We start from the raw sequence: 14,752 nt of genomic DNA on the forward strand, positions 1-14,752 counted from the left end.
GATATTCAAGTTAGATTCTCTGTGTATTAGCAAATTAATATCCTTGAAAAGACTTACTATTATTTGGCAAGTAACATTCCATGCAACTGTTTGCAGCTTGGCTATAAAATTAAACATTAGCTAAATATGACAAAGGCTAATTTTAGACACTTCAAATTTTACTGTAAACAAACCTTCCATGATGTTTTATAATCTCTCGAATAGCTCTGCCAACTCGTTGCGTGCAAAATGAAACAGCTCCTGTGTGGTTGATACTAATTTAAAAAAACCTGCAGCCATTTATATATATGCTATACAAACTTAGCCTTAGGTTATTGTACAAAAATATTGAGTAACTCAAGCTACAGCAATGGAATATATAATTGTATAACAAGATTGGCAGGATGCATATCCTGAGTTTTAAGATGTAATTCATACCTTGTGTATAACTTACAACATATTTGCTCCAATCTTGTTGCGAGATAGAAAGGTTTTTCACTATATCGATTTGGTTTTGGGAACATTGCTAAGCCATACTGAATAAGTATACAATAAGATAACTATCAATTATGGATGACGTTACGCGAAGCCTGGATGACATACAGTGGTGATACAAATTATGGAACCGCCTTTGAGTTTTAGTAAACAATGCGCTATAATGGCTCTCATATTAGTTATATTCAGTCCAGATATGCAAAGTTATATATCATTAGAAAGGAGATTTTATCAGCTGTCGGATTGTTTAATTTTTTTCTGCATCCAAACATAATTCCATCGCTAGTGCTGTTAAAAGTGCAACTAGTCAGGGTGTCCCAAAACAAGTCATTTTTTAAAAAAATAGTAGTTTGGTGAATGATGTCTAGAAGTTCCAAATTCTTTGATCTGCTCAGTTTAACAATCATCTAAGACAACAATTGCATTGAGTGAGATGTTGTGCATTACACAATGTAACCCAAGTAGTATTGAAAAGTCCTTCTGCTCTCAGTAAAAGTCATTCTAATAACTTCATCATCATGCCTCAACATCTCACGAAAGAAAAGCGTGCTGTAATAATTCACCTTCATCAACAAGGGAAATCGCAGAGGGAAATTGCAAGGGAGGTAGGGTAGATTGCTCTAAGAAAGGTGTATTTACAACAATCTGCAGATGGACGGAAACTGTTGAAGAAAGGGCTGGTAGGGGCTAGCAACAGCTAGCAACAGATCGAGTGACCAGACGTCTAGTAAGACCTTCCTTGGTTGATAGACATCCAACCAGTCCTCTGCTAGCCAGTGAGTTAAAAGAATCAACAGGTACAGAGTTAGCACCGTCAACTGTTTGCAAATCATTGAGAGATAATGGCTTACGAGGCTGTAAAGCTCGTAGAAAACCTTCGTTATCGTCTCGGCAAAAAAAGGCTCGTCTACAATGGGCAAAAGATCATGTGAACTGGCCACCAGAAGACTGGAGAGCAGTATTATTCAGCGATGAGAGCACATTTACTGTTCAAAATCACTCTGACAACAATTATGTAAGAAGGAGACCTGGTGAAGAGTTTAAACCAGAATGTATTTTACCTACGATAAAGCATCCCACCTCAGTAATGGTGTGGGGCTGTTTCTAGGTTGCTGGTCCTGGTAGATTAGATTTTGTTGATGGTATGATGAATGCAGAAAAACATTGTGGAGTACTACAAAGTGTGATGATACCATCTGCTAGAAGTCTGTTTGATAGAGAGTGGCTGTTTCAGCAAGATAATGCTCCATACCACACAGCCAGAAGAGTAAAGAAGTGGTTTGCTGACAATAACGTTAACACTCTGACTTGGCCTTCTCAGTCACTTAGACCTTAACCCAATTGAAAATTTGAGGAGCAGAAGATGCAATATCGTAACTAAAGACAAACCAACAAATAAAGGAATAGTGATGGAGCTTATTTTGCAATCCTGGCATCGAATAGTTACACCTGAAGAGCTTCAGACACTGACAGATAGTATGCCCAGGCGCTGCTGAGCAGTGATTGACAACAAAGGCTGGCCAACCATGTATTGATCATCTAAAGGACCAAAACAGCTCTTTTCAAAGCTACTCTACCTTGTCTTTAAAATAATTCACAATAAAAGCCATTTCAAAGAAAATAAATATGTTATTTTATGACTTTTGGTCAGACACTATTTAATAAAAATAACAACTGCACAGTAACTCTCAGACAGCTTTCAGTAAACCTCTAATAAGATTGTTATAGAAAATACGATGTGGTTTTAATTTAAGTTTATCAAAAAGCCAACATTGTGATGATTCAAATGATATATAATTTTTTATAATTATGTAAAATTTTGATTGTAGAAAAAACAAACACAACTCAGAATTCATTGCTATGTAACGAAAATTAGAGGCGGTTCCATAATTTGTATCACCACTGTACTGCAATAATTAGAGGGAGTATTTACTACGAGTACAAACAGTTAACAGAAATAGTAGTAAATTTATTAGAAGATACTCAGGTACGCTAAACAACTTCAGGTGTCAATAAATGATCAGTAATACTACTAATGGTTATAACCTGTAACAACTAGTTTTATGTTGCCTGCAGTGCCTAGATTCTCACAGCCTTCAAAGAAATTTAGCACTAGTTTTGGAGAGCCTAGATTCTCACAGCATGCAAAGAAATTTAGCACTAGTTCTTGGAGTGCCTACATTACCCAACTTTTGGAAAACTGTAGTAAATGTGACTGGTCTGTTCAAACAAAAGGATTGTCATTTGCTTACCTCTGTTGCTGTGGCTAATAAAAAAGCTATCAAGTTTGCATCTGACAATATCTAATATTCAGAAGTCCCTATCAAATTAAGGGCTATGACTTCTAGTACTGGAAAAAAGCGGTGAACACAAAATAATACGAAAGCCTGCTTTCTTACATTTTTCGGGGATCGACGAGGCCAGCAAGAAAAATTCTATATTCTTGAGCAAAGCATCTTTAGTTACTTAACTCAGGCACCAGAGTCAGTCAGAGTTCATGACTGCCACAAATAATGGACAATAAAACTTCCAGCCCAGCTGCCTGGGCAGCTGCCTGGGTTATTAATCTCATAGCGCTGACCATAGCACAACATAAACCAGATGTCAATGCCCAAAGACCCTAAACATTAGGTCAATGGATGAGAAATCTTAAGCGTTGTGAATGAATATTTGCAGTCCAATGAATGAACCATTTTTAGAAGTTACACATGTGATAAATTTGAAACGATTGAAAGTTACCAAATGTTAACTGAATATTAACCTAGCGGCCTGAGAACCTTCCTTGCAGCTGAACAATTGCAGTACCGGTATATGATTTAGCGAATAATTTTACAATCTCAAAAATGAGGCTCTACTGAAGTTCTTGGTGGACAAATAATTACTGGCAATGGCAACGCACTGGCTCAAACGCATGGGCAACAAAATCACCAAACCATCAAACAATTTCTGCTACAAACCGATTTAACAAATCAACTGTTTGACAGCAATTGAAATTTTATCATTTATCACTGTATATTAAATACCTCTAGCGAGTTGTTTATTGATGTCGACTCCTTAGGACACTACAAAGAGGTAGATAAACCATATACGATGCATCTCAATTTTCATTATGATTTTCTCAAATAAAACTGCTGTTACCTATTACGAGCCTAACTTTATACAAGAACACTGCAACTAATACAAATAATTTCTTTATAAAACAAAAGTAAAGCATTTATTAAATGATCTACAGTCTAGATGATGCAAGACCCAAAAACATTTAAAAACAACTTTTCCATGATTTTTGTGATAATGATTTCAACTCGTACAAGCATGGCATGATGCTTACGAGTATCGTAAAGGTCTGCACTTCAATGTGATGTGTTTGAATAGAATGTGAAATTATTTAGGGAGACAAAAAGTATTTCAAATGAGCAAATAATTGTAGCAAAGCTGACACTATGCATGAATTCTCAAGTTTTTCACACGTCATAATGGGTAACGCCTATTTACTGTTTACCACTACACATACAGTAGTGAAGCTCAAGCTGGTAAGGTCAGTATGTCTGAACATGTGGCAAAGAGATCGGCTGTTTCCCTCAATCAACTCAAACCTCGAACATACCTAGCTAACTAGCAAAGTACATACTTTGAATCAGGCGCGTTTCAGAATAGACTTCAATCCACATTAGATTAATCTCTAACTAAAGGTACCAGAGACAGAGATGAGAACTTACAGAAAACTTTACTCGATATTTATCAGAAAGGATCGATATTTTCTATCACTCTTGATTGTTTGGGGTACTATGATTTCCAGGATAGTTCGAAATTAAAATCGAACAACTTCATCGTGGTTAAAAAGCTCAGATCAAGCCAAAGTGCGATTTAAGCGTCTAGGGTTGCAAAGGGACCAACAGAATATGAACGCTGCGACTTGAACAGAATAGCCAATACCAACTATAGCAATAATAGTAACTAGTGACATCATCGCACACGCGTTCTTCTGTGCATTTTAACCCTGATCAAGCTTTTATCGATCTTGTGAAACATCTTGACATTCACACCACATCAAAAACAATCAGAAAAAATAGAAAAATACCAATACTCCCCTCAGTAACTTAGGCAACGGTACAGTGTGGCAATCAATTTTTTGAATAGAAACCAAATGTCGGTAAAGGATGTTCAAACATAATATAGAAAAATAGTCAAAATAGTTTCCAAATGTTTCCGACTCACTGTTCATAAAATTAGGTTAATTTGTTGAAGCTTGCAGAAGGAATTTGCACAATAGGTATCCTACGACAATCTATCCAAGAAAACGACATATCATGGTAAATAAAAGAGAGAAGTTAACTTAAGATTGTTGTCAAAACGTAAAACCTACAAGTGACACATTTAATATAGTCTGTATCCAAATTGTTCAAAGCATATTTTCCCTTGATCTACTCATTCACCCAACATAAAAAATGTTTCAGAAAGTTTGCAAACATTAATGACTACCACCTCTAGACCAGCGCATGCTTGAAGATGCAATCTCTATTTTAATAGTAAGGAAACACTTCAAACTAAGGAAAGAACAGGTAGCCATGTCAGTGATTGGACACTCAGTCTATGAAAATCAACTTATAACTTGTACCCAAAACAAGTCGAGTCAACTGTTTCAGTAAAAAAAACTTACTGGGGGGAGGAAAATCCACTTCAACTTCTGCATCGTCAACATCAAGCCGGTGAAATTGTGTCGTCATGTCGTCTTCTTACTCTCTGGCCAAGTTAAAAGTTATCTTTAACTCTCTAAAATAGCAACCTCTGGCTATAAAGAAGTAAACTAACACATCGCTATTATCGCACAACTCATTACAGATGTGAAAGACAAAGTTAACTCCCTTGATACGCACTTTAATAAATAAAGTTACAAAGGAATGCACACTTACCTGCTGTATCCACTTGTTCCCTCTCATATGCACACACACTGGAGAGTCAAGATCATTTTATACCTTGGGAAGCTAGCTGTTGGCTAATAAGCGTAACTTATCCCTTTGCTGTACAAATCCATAAGCTTTCGGCATTTTTCCCTACAGTATAATTAAAATTCTTTGTAAGAACTTCAATTTACACTAATTCTCGTATTTCAAACAAGCGCTATTAAAGGGTGGCTGTTGAGCCTTCCCCGCACTGTGAAAACTTTAGCGATGTGATTATTTCTTGTTGAAACGTTTTTACTCAAAGGATCTGCTAACTAAAGCAGACTATTAAAAGTTGCCTCCCCTTTCCTGCTGAAATGAGAGTGGTTTCATGGTAAATAAGGTTATCACCACTGTTCCTCTCTCCGTATAAACTTCTGTCAGATAAATCGATGGCCTGTAGCAAAACCGTGCAAATTGTTCCCATTAGCAATAATCAACACTAATTAGCATGAAATATTTAAATAAAGACTCCCCGAGTGCTTCTCTACTAATTATGCAAGATAATGCCACAGAAACACTGTTGGAGTCTTCCTAATATACAGTAGTAGTACGACCCATGTCTATGAATCCATTAAATCCATGTTATACTAGCTTTCCAAGACAGCAATTTACTGTCACGGCAGTGAACGATTGACGGAAAATATTTCGGTATAAGAATTATTCTCTCTCTTCTCCTAGACAAACGAAGAGGAGACAATTTGTAATAAGTTAGTAGGTGTTAGGAATGTACAGTGTTGCAGTGAACGCACGGAGTTAAATTAAAGTCTATTCTCATTGTTGAGATGATGGCATCAAATGGTCCAGGTAACTGCTTAGTCACAGGATGTATAAATGACATTAGCTACCAAAAAGAAGTCTGGTTCAAGTTCTGCTCATTGGTTAATAACTATTCAAAACATGCATGTTTTGGGCCAATAGTTAGCCTGTCTTGACAAGCTGTTGTTTTTGCGTAGTTGTCCCCCCCCCCCCCCGTTGAGCGGCGAGCAACAACAGCTTGTCACAAGATGTACTGCACCTGATGCGTCAGCTGCACTTATAGGGAGTTTTTCTCTTCCGTCTACGCGGCTGGGCCGCAATGTTATGTCGGTCGCTCCATTGGTAATCATAACGGATTTCACGCAAAAATTTATGTAGAAAAAAACAAGATTACAACGTTTAACCAAAGAGCAGTTTCTGCGATAAACTTTAGTAGAACTTAAGAATAAAATAAACTCAAAATAAATCCATAAGAACAAATAAAACTGACTGATACAAAAATAGAAATAAAACTGACTGAGCGCACAAATAACGACATGTTTAGTCGCTGTTGTTGCCTAAGTTCTCAAATTCTAATAAAGTTTACTGGAGAAAGGGGTCGCCAGTTAAACGTTCTTATCTTAATTTTTCTACATAAATTTTTGCGTGAAATCCATTATGATTACCAATGGAGCGACCTGAATAACATCGCAGCCAAGCCGCGTAGACGGAAGAGAACAACTCTTTATAAGTGCAGCTGATGCATCAGGTGCAGTACGTTTTGTGACAAGCTGTTGTTGCTCGCCGCTCGATGGGGGACAACTACGCAAAAACAACAGTTTGCCAAGACAGGCTAGCCAATAGTATGCAAGAGGTACAGTTGTTATGAGCCATCAACCGCTGTATGCAGTCCAAAGTAAACGACTAGGAGCATGATTAGGAGAATATTACTGCCATTGCTACTGCCAGAAAGGGACTATTTTGTACATGAGTTAAGCCTTAGCACCACTAAAGTTGACAAAGCAAATGGTAGGCTATGATATACATCAGCTGATTGCAATGAGCTTCGAGTCAATCCTGGCACGTCAATCATCTAATAAAGTAGTTAGTAATGGTAGCATTCGAACAATAAATGTGAATTATTAATTGCAACATTGTCTATAACTCACAGGCTATAGGAAATAGTCTAGAACTTATAGTCTATAGTCTAGAATCTATAGTCTAATGAGTGCATTCTTTTTTACAGGCTATAGTCCATAGACCGATGTTTATAGTCTATAGATAATAGTTTAAAATCTTAAATCTATGGTTTATAATAGCAAGCCTAGTTTTTAGTCTGTCCACTATAAACTATTATCTACAGTTCAAGGTCTTGAGTCTACAATCAGCAAGCGATAGTTTATAGTTTAGAGTCTTATAGTCTATGCCTTATAATCTATTAATATTCTATAGTCGATGGCTTGTAGCCTATAAATAGTCTGCATTCCATGCCTTTTATCCTATAGATAGCACATAGTCAATGGCTTGTAGTTTATAAATGGTCTATAGTCGATGCCTTGAAGTCGACAAAACATGTATTGTCGATGCCTTGTAGCCTATAAATAGTCTACAGTCGATGACTTATAGTCTATAAATAGTTCACAGTCGATGACTCGTCATCTATAAATGGTCTATAGTCGATGACTTGTAGTCTATAAATAGTTCACAGTTGATGACTCGTCATCTATAAATGGTCTATAGTCGATGACTTATAGTCTATAAATAGTTCACAGTCGATGACTCGTCATCTATAAATAGTCTATAGTCAATGGATCGTAGCCAATAAATAGTGTACAGTCGATGGTTTTTAAGGTATATATAGTCTGTAGCCAAAAAGTTTATAGTCCAGAGTCCATAACATTTAAAATAGCCAAGTTTTAGAAATATAGAAACAAAGTATTTCTAGGTCATCTAGGTTTTGTTGTAACATTGAAACTACGTAGTCACAGATGTTCTTATAATTGCAGCTGTAATTAATTATAAAACTTGCGCAGTTTTGTTCCAAAGATTATGGACTAAATATTACGATAAGAATAGATACTTTTGTTCAACTACAGAAAATATTTGGTATTCACTGAATACAAACAAATGTTGATTCTACCGCAGTACAATGCAGATATAATATTTGAATCTTTTAACAAAGATGGACTCACATGTGATCAGCAGGCATCAGCTGTATGACTATATCACGATTACAAATCTCATTTAGATAACACCGCGGCGGCTATGATGAACATCTGACTGACAAATTACACACAGCATCGACACGAAGCGTCCCTTATTCTGGCAGCAGATGAATGAGAATAATTAGTGCACGTAAATTGCTGACTACGGTCAATAGACAGCAAATCAATGTTAGACATGTGAATCAAAGTACTGCATCAGAAAATGACCTGGGAATCACTTGAGAGTTATGCTCTTTTTGTACAACGTAAGCGAATAGATCAATGGCCAGAAATTAGGTTATTTTTATTGATGAAGCAAAGAAAATTTTTATGTATGTAGCCTGTGAATATAAAAAGACTCTGCAAGTCAGGCGTATTCAGGAAGTATGCGCAAGATCAAAGAATATTCTTACAACTATTTCGGCATATCATGAAGGTAGGGTCAATGATTATTACATGTACATGCCCCTTAGGAGAACTTTGAGTAGCCATAAATGGTCAGCCATAGGAACGAAAGAATAGCTAGCTCTATAAGAGTGATACAATATCATGATAATAAGAGACGACACTCAGCTTTCTGTACATCTGTAGATCGATTCTAACATCGCACACAATAAACAGAATTCTGGTATGCAAAACACAAGGTTTCAAGCCCTATAGGGCTTTCTTTTCAGTTGGTAAGATTTGATGCTAATCGGCTTTGCCATAAGCCTTTCTAGATGACTTCCTATAGCTATTCCGGTTATGATCCACTTGGTATAATAGATGCTTACTTCTTGTGTACTGAGAACATCGATAATTATATTATCTAATTTTATTTATGTGTACTTCCTTTCCTTATGACGGTTTGTGCCGCTTCACAACCCAGTTAAATCTTCTGCTTGAAATATGAAAACGCAAAATTCAGTGTCATTCTCAACTTAATAAAATCATCACAGAGTGTTAGAAGTGATCATTATTGGATAAAAATTGAAAAATTAAATGAACAACGTTTTACGCACAAATATGATCCAATAGTGGAAGATAAAAAAGCTTCCTTCTCTTTTAGCTTTTCCCATTAGGATGAAGGTCGGTGCTAATACTAGCGGTCTAAGTTAGTGTATGCGCCCGCTAAGATAATTCATACATGGTTCATGTTTTACACTCCTTGACTGCAAGTATCACAAGTGCACTTGAACTAGTTCACAGACCAGCATAGTATTCTAACATGAAGTAAATTCAACATGTCTAATATCAAATACAACAAATAGTTATTTTTCAAAACATAAAACATCCAAAAAAAGTCTAAGATATCTAAAATAGATCACTTGTGATCTACAATGTATTTTATATATCACCAAACCACTTCCTCCCAAAGTGGCTTGGTGAAGACCAAACCACTTTGGAAGGAAAATCGCCAAACAACCACGTAAAGCATTGTCAGCACTCTTGTAGTGGTCTAGAAGTAAGCCTGGCAATGTCCGGGGTTTCCTTCATTTTTAGTCGATAGTCTGCAGGTTGATGTTTAAGAGGCTGGTTCTCGGTAAGCAGAAACAGTTTTGAACGAAAATACGATTAGTAAACTGGTGAAAGACCTCGAGCATATGCGTGTGATGTTTGGATAAAAAAACCAAAAAATGTGGAGACGCAACGCATAACATTTATGCAGACTGACAGACACACGCACACATGCACACATATGCACGCATGCACACCCACATGCAAGCACGCTAATACTGGTCTGAAAAAGTTTATTGTAGTAGTGTGGTCGTAAGTAATTTTGTGATGTTGTATTGTCAACCAAAAGTAACCGCAAACATAGATTCTTTCAATTTAACATATTCCTCGCTACAGAGGTAAGTAGGGATTTATATTCCTCACTACAGAGGTAAGTAGAGATTTATATTCCTCACTACAGAGGTAAGTAGAGATTTATATTCCTCACTACAGAGGTAAGTAGAGATTTATATTCCTCACTACAGAGGTAAGTAGAGATTTATATTCCTCACTACAGAGGTGAGTAGAGATTTATATTTTTCACTACAGAGGTGAGTGGAGATTTATATTTCTCACTACAGAGGTAAGTAGAGATTTATATTCATCACTACAGAGGTAAGTAGAGATTTATATTCCTCACTACAGAGGTGAGTAGAGATTTATATTTTTCACTACAGAGGTGAGTGGAGATTTATATTTCTCACTACAGAGGTAAGTAGAGATTTATATTCATCACTACAGCGGTAAGTAGAGATTTATATTCCTCACTACAGAGGTAAGTAGAGATTTATATTCCTCACTACAGAAGTAAGTAGAGATTTATATTCCTCACTACAGAGGTAAGTAGAGATTTATATTCCTCACTACAGAGGTAAGTAGAGATTTATATGAAATTAAACTCAACCTCTCTAAGCAATACAAACAAATGTAAACAAAGTCGAGTTTCATTCTACAAATGAAGGAAACCCTGGATATCGCCAGGCTTAGTTCTAGACCACTAAAAAGTGTTAGAAATGCTCTAGGTGGTTGTCTTAGTGTTGTTTAGTGTCTGTGTTAAATAAGCGTTTAAAGTATTAAGTTTATTTGCTACCTGTTTCTTTTGATTTAACCTTTTTAATATAGCAAAGCAACAATTCATCTTTTTGTCTGAGTAAAAGCGGCATCTATAATAGATTAAGTAGCGGAAGACACTAGTAATGGTGTCAGGTGATTTATTAAAACTAGCCAAAATGCAATTTGCACAATGTCGTGCGCTCTTCGCGAATTGCTGTATCGCAAATAATCAATGACACAACTGCTCGTACAAATTGAAATGCACGATTGATTATCCAAACATATTGGTTTGAACATGGCCTTGTAAGAAAATTTAGAACTGACACTGTTCATCTGCCCTTTTGGAAACAGCTGATTTTGAGTTCCATGTAAATGTCACAAAGCATTTTGCCCAAATGCTGATAACCTCTATTAATGAAAGTATTTTTTATGAATTTAAGATACCGACAACTGTCATAAAGATGTCAAGAATATGACTAAATAACTACATTTAAAAAAAATGCACATTTACACCCTATAACTAACAGGTTTAAAGCATGGTGAAGGTCCTTATTGGGACTTAAAATGGTTAGCTTCAAGTGTATTTTTATAATAACACAGATAAAAAACTGTGAAGAATGTTTCATCCTCATGAAATATCTGTCAAAAAAGTGACGTAATTATGGAGAGATCCCTCAATACATACAGTACATGTAGATTAAATTGTGCATTGAAGGATTCCACTTCCACTCAAGATATAAACAAGGTGAAAGAATCATCAAACATACATCTACGTGTTATGTTTTCATTCACTTAGGCACATTATGTTTAAGATAAAACAAATGGTTTCCTATTACACAATATAACCTTTTTCTCTCACTATTATGACTAAAAATCTATTCACAAAGAATTAGAGCTTTTCTTATAAGACTAGAAAGTTGAGAACAGTTTTCCATTCAAGTAGTACACCTGTAGATCCTTATGCAGTGTAGTAGATATAACACCCGTAGTACATCTTTATCGGTACAATTAGTGAAATGTATACATTAAATGTATACAACAATCTGTAGCATATTCGGGATAAAATGCTGATGATATATCACCAGACTTTAACATTTGTATGTACCAACATAAGTAGCCCATTCAGATCATGCAATAATAGGTTACTTTATCTTTCTAGTTACATGGCATTTCATAAACTGCCTTTCTTGCAAAAGAGCCAAAAGCTCATTAGACTGGTAAAATAGATTCAAGTCTTACTCACAGACCACACCCAGCATGTTGTAGTTAATGACAAGAAACTAAAAAAGTCGTACCAGAAACTTCAGGAGCCTTACAGGACTCAGTGCTATGTTTCATCTACGTTACAAATACAGAATAAAAATACATTAAAAACTACCTTGCTCGAAAAACTGCAATTTTAGTCAATGCCCAGATGATACCGCAGTACATGTGAATTCTGGAGTGAAAAGGAACAAAATGAATGTCCTTGCCAGCATTATCTAGCATCTTTTTGTGTAGTGTATTAAGTAGAAGTATTTACCTCAGTGGAAAATATGGAGCAACAGCCTTATTAAAAAAAAACAAACTCATATAACAATACACTCTGTGATGCGGACCCTTTTCATCGTGTTGAAGGGATCAAGTATATGGATGAACTAATGAAATCTAATTTCATAACAAGAATTAATAAAACAAATAGGGTGCCCTACAGAAAGATACAGCCAACCCTCAAAGGCCTCACAAGGTTTAAACACCTAGCTTATTATAAGGGTCTCGGCAGAGTAATGCTAAATAATGTAGGCTGCTCACGGACCTCTGCTGACAAATCCGCTTGAAAAACAGTTGAACAAATTTCTACCTTAGTGGTAAATATAATAAAACTCATTAAAAGATACAACAGACACTTTCTCATACCTCTAACAGGGTGCTTGTAAACAAAGACTAACAAACAGCTAGTTATGTCTCTCTTCCGTTGTACGTCGTACATTTTGGTGAAAAGTCATACGAAAGCTTGAAAATTGATTTACACAACTTTACAACAGCGAATAATCAGTTGCACGCAGATTCACGCAACCTGATTTTCAACAAACATTTTAAGTAACGAGGGGACTTTTATACGGGCTCCAACGACATTTTTTATATAAAAATTCCGATACGAGCCGATTTTTTTTTAATTGCAGACGTCCGTTAAACGATTACTGTTTGTTCGACAATTACCCTGTTAAAAAACATTTAAGTGGCATCTTTTTCCCGTAAGATAAAATCTTAAAACTCATGAAAAAAATGGAGATCGAACAACAAACAGCTGTTTGCGTTTATATAAGCGTTATTACAGTAAAATTCGGCGCACAATATTACCTTTAGATGAATATCAGTCTTAGCAACTAGAAGACCTGTAACGGTAGGTTTGCAGAACTGAACTAGCTATGCTAAATAATGGAAATTCCCAGATTTAATTCCGCCCGAGATGGTGAAGACGAAGATGACTTGGTTATCGACCCAAAAACGGTCGGGCCCTGGTACAGCTACACCGCACTCTCATATTTTGCTAATTATTCTCTAAGGCTTCATAAATCTTCTCTAGCAACGGATTGGTGGAGTGGTGCGCCTAGAGTGCTCTATAACTCAAATACAAATAGTCGAGGTAATATGACAGATCGAGTAAGGAAAAGGTGACGTCCATGTTGGCGTATACAGAAATTACTTCAACCAAGTCGGGAGCTGTAGGGGGTTGCCTGGCTTAAATGTGTATGAATTACATTTTCATTTACTTTATATTAAAGAATTTACTATTCTACTAAGTTTTAGGTTTAACCCTGGACTCTAAGTTAGCATTCAACACACAAAGAGAAGAATCAAAAGCGATATTGGCCAAAAAATGGAGGCTACTTCTCCCGATCATCAATGCAGGGTTAAAGTCATACTATTCTAAAAAAATACTAGAATAAACCATAATTCCAAAAGTGTTTTACAATAGTTTTATATGGGATCAAAAAGCTGACATTTCTCTCCGTAGTTGTTTGAAAGACATACTAGGAGCAAAGACTAATCCCTCTAGGAGAGCACACCACTATATCACAAACATACTTACAGCTGAGTTTTTTGGCTCCAGAGACATACACATACTGTAGAATGGCAATAGGACAGAGTTATTTCGCAAAAACTTTGTTGTCTACAAAAAGCAAACTTCAAAAGACAATTATTCTCACATTGTAAGCCTAAATGGTAGAAAGACAACTATAGCGGATATGTCAGCAAGTCATTTTAGAAGATCCATATTAGAAAGCAACTAAATAATGATCGTCAACACAGATAGAAAACTCATCTGATAACAGGACACTGTTCCACTGGTCTATTAAAGAACCTAGAAACAGATCACCTGGAGAAAACCCCTATTCCACTTATATTACCCCCATATTACCAAGGAGACAAGTATCAATTTTAACAGGGCTCTTCACAGGCCACACAACTTTGCGATATCACTTATACAAACTCAATTTAGCATTTACACCAAAATGCACATGCATGGATGAGGATGAAACAGACCATTTCTTATGCAGATGCAGCAATTACACCAATCTAAGAAAGAAAATATTCCCTAACCCTCACAACTATCAACATCTGTTAGCATTTATACATGAAAGCATCCGATTCAATTGAAAACAATTACCCCACTGCGGATAAACCATAGAAGTGAACATCAATGATACTCACACAGACATTATACAGACCTAATTTTTGTATAAGTTATCCTGCATTACTTATTTGTAGTCATCCTCTCATGTAGATTTTCTTGTAATTTTCACACAAATAACCTCAAACTAAACATGAATTGTTCACTACTATCTTGCATGCAGAATACCTTTAGTTTCCATTTCATTTGAA

At 36.0% G+C, this 14,752-nt stretch overlaps 1 protein-coding gene across 1 annotated transcript in view; it reads right to left on the minus strand.

The window, feature by feature from the left end:
• Positions 1-13,349, minus strand: part of LOC137401130 (endothelin-converting enzyme 1-like) — a 38,473-nt gene extending 25,124 nt beyond the window's left edge. Inside the window, exons 1-3 of the mRNA XM_068087497.1 lie at positions 13,226-13,349; positions 5,385-5,525; positions 5,132-5,244 (exon numbers count right to left, since the gene is read on the minus strand). Of these exons, the coding sequence (XP_067943598.1) occupies positions 5,132-5,198 (67 nt within the window). The 5' untranslated portion in view covers positions 5,199-5,244; positions 5,385-5,525; positions 13,226-13,349. The remainder of the gene's footprint in view (positions 1-5,131; positions 5,245-5,384; positions 5,526-13,225) is intronic.
• Between the last annotated feature and the right edge of the window lie 1,403 nt (positions 13,350-14,752).

Source organism: Watersipora subatra, chromosome 7, assembly GCF_963576615.1.
Source record: "Watersipora subatra chromosome 7, tzWatSuba1.1, whole genome shotgun sequence".
NCBI classification, from domain to species: domain Eukaryota; kingdom Metazoa; phylum Bryozoa; class Gymnolaemata; order Cheilostomatida; family Watersiporidae; genus Watersipora; species Watersipora subatra.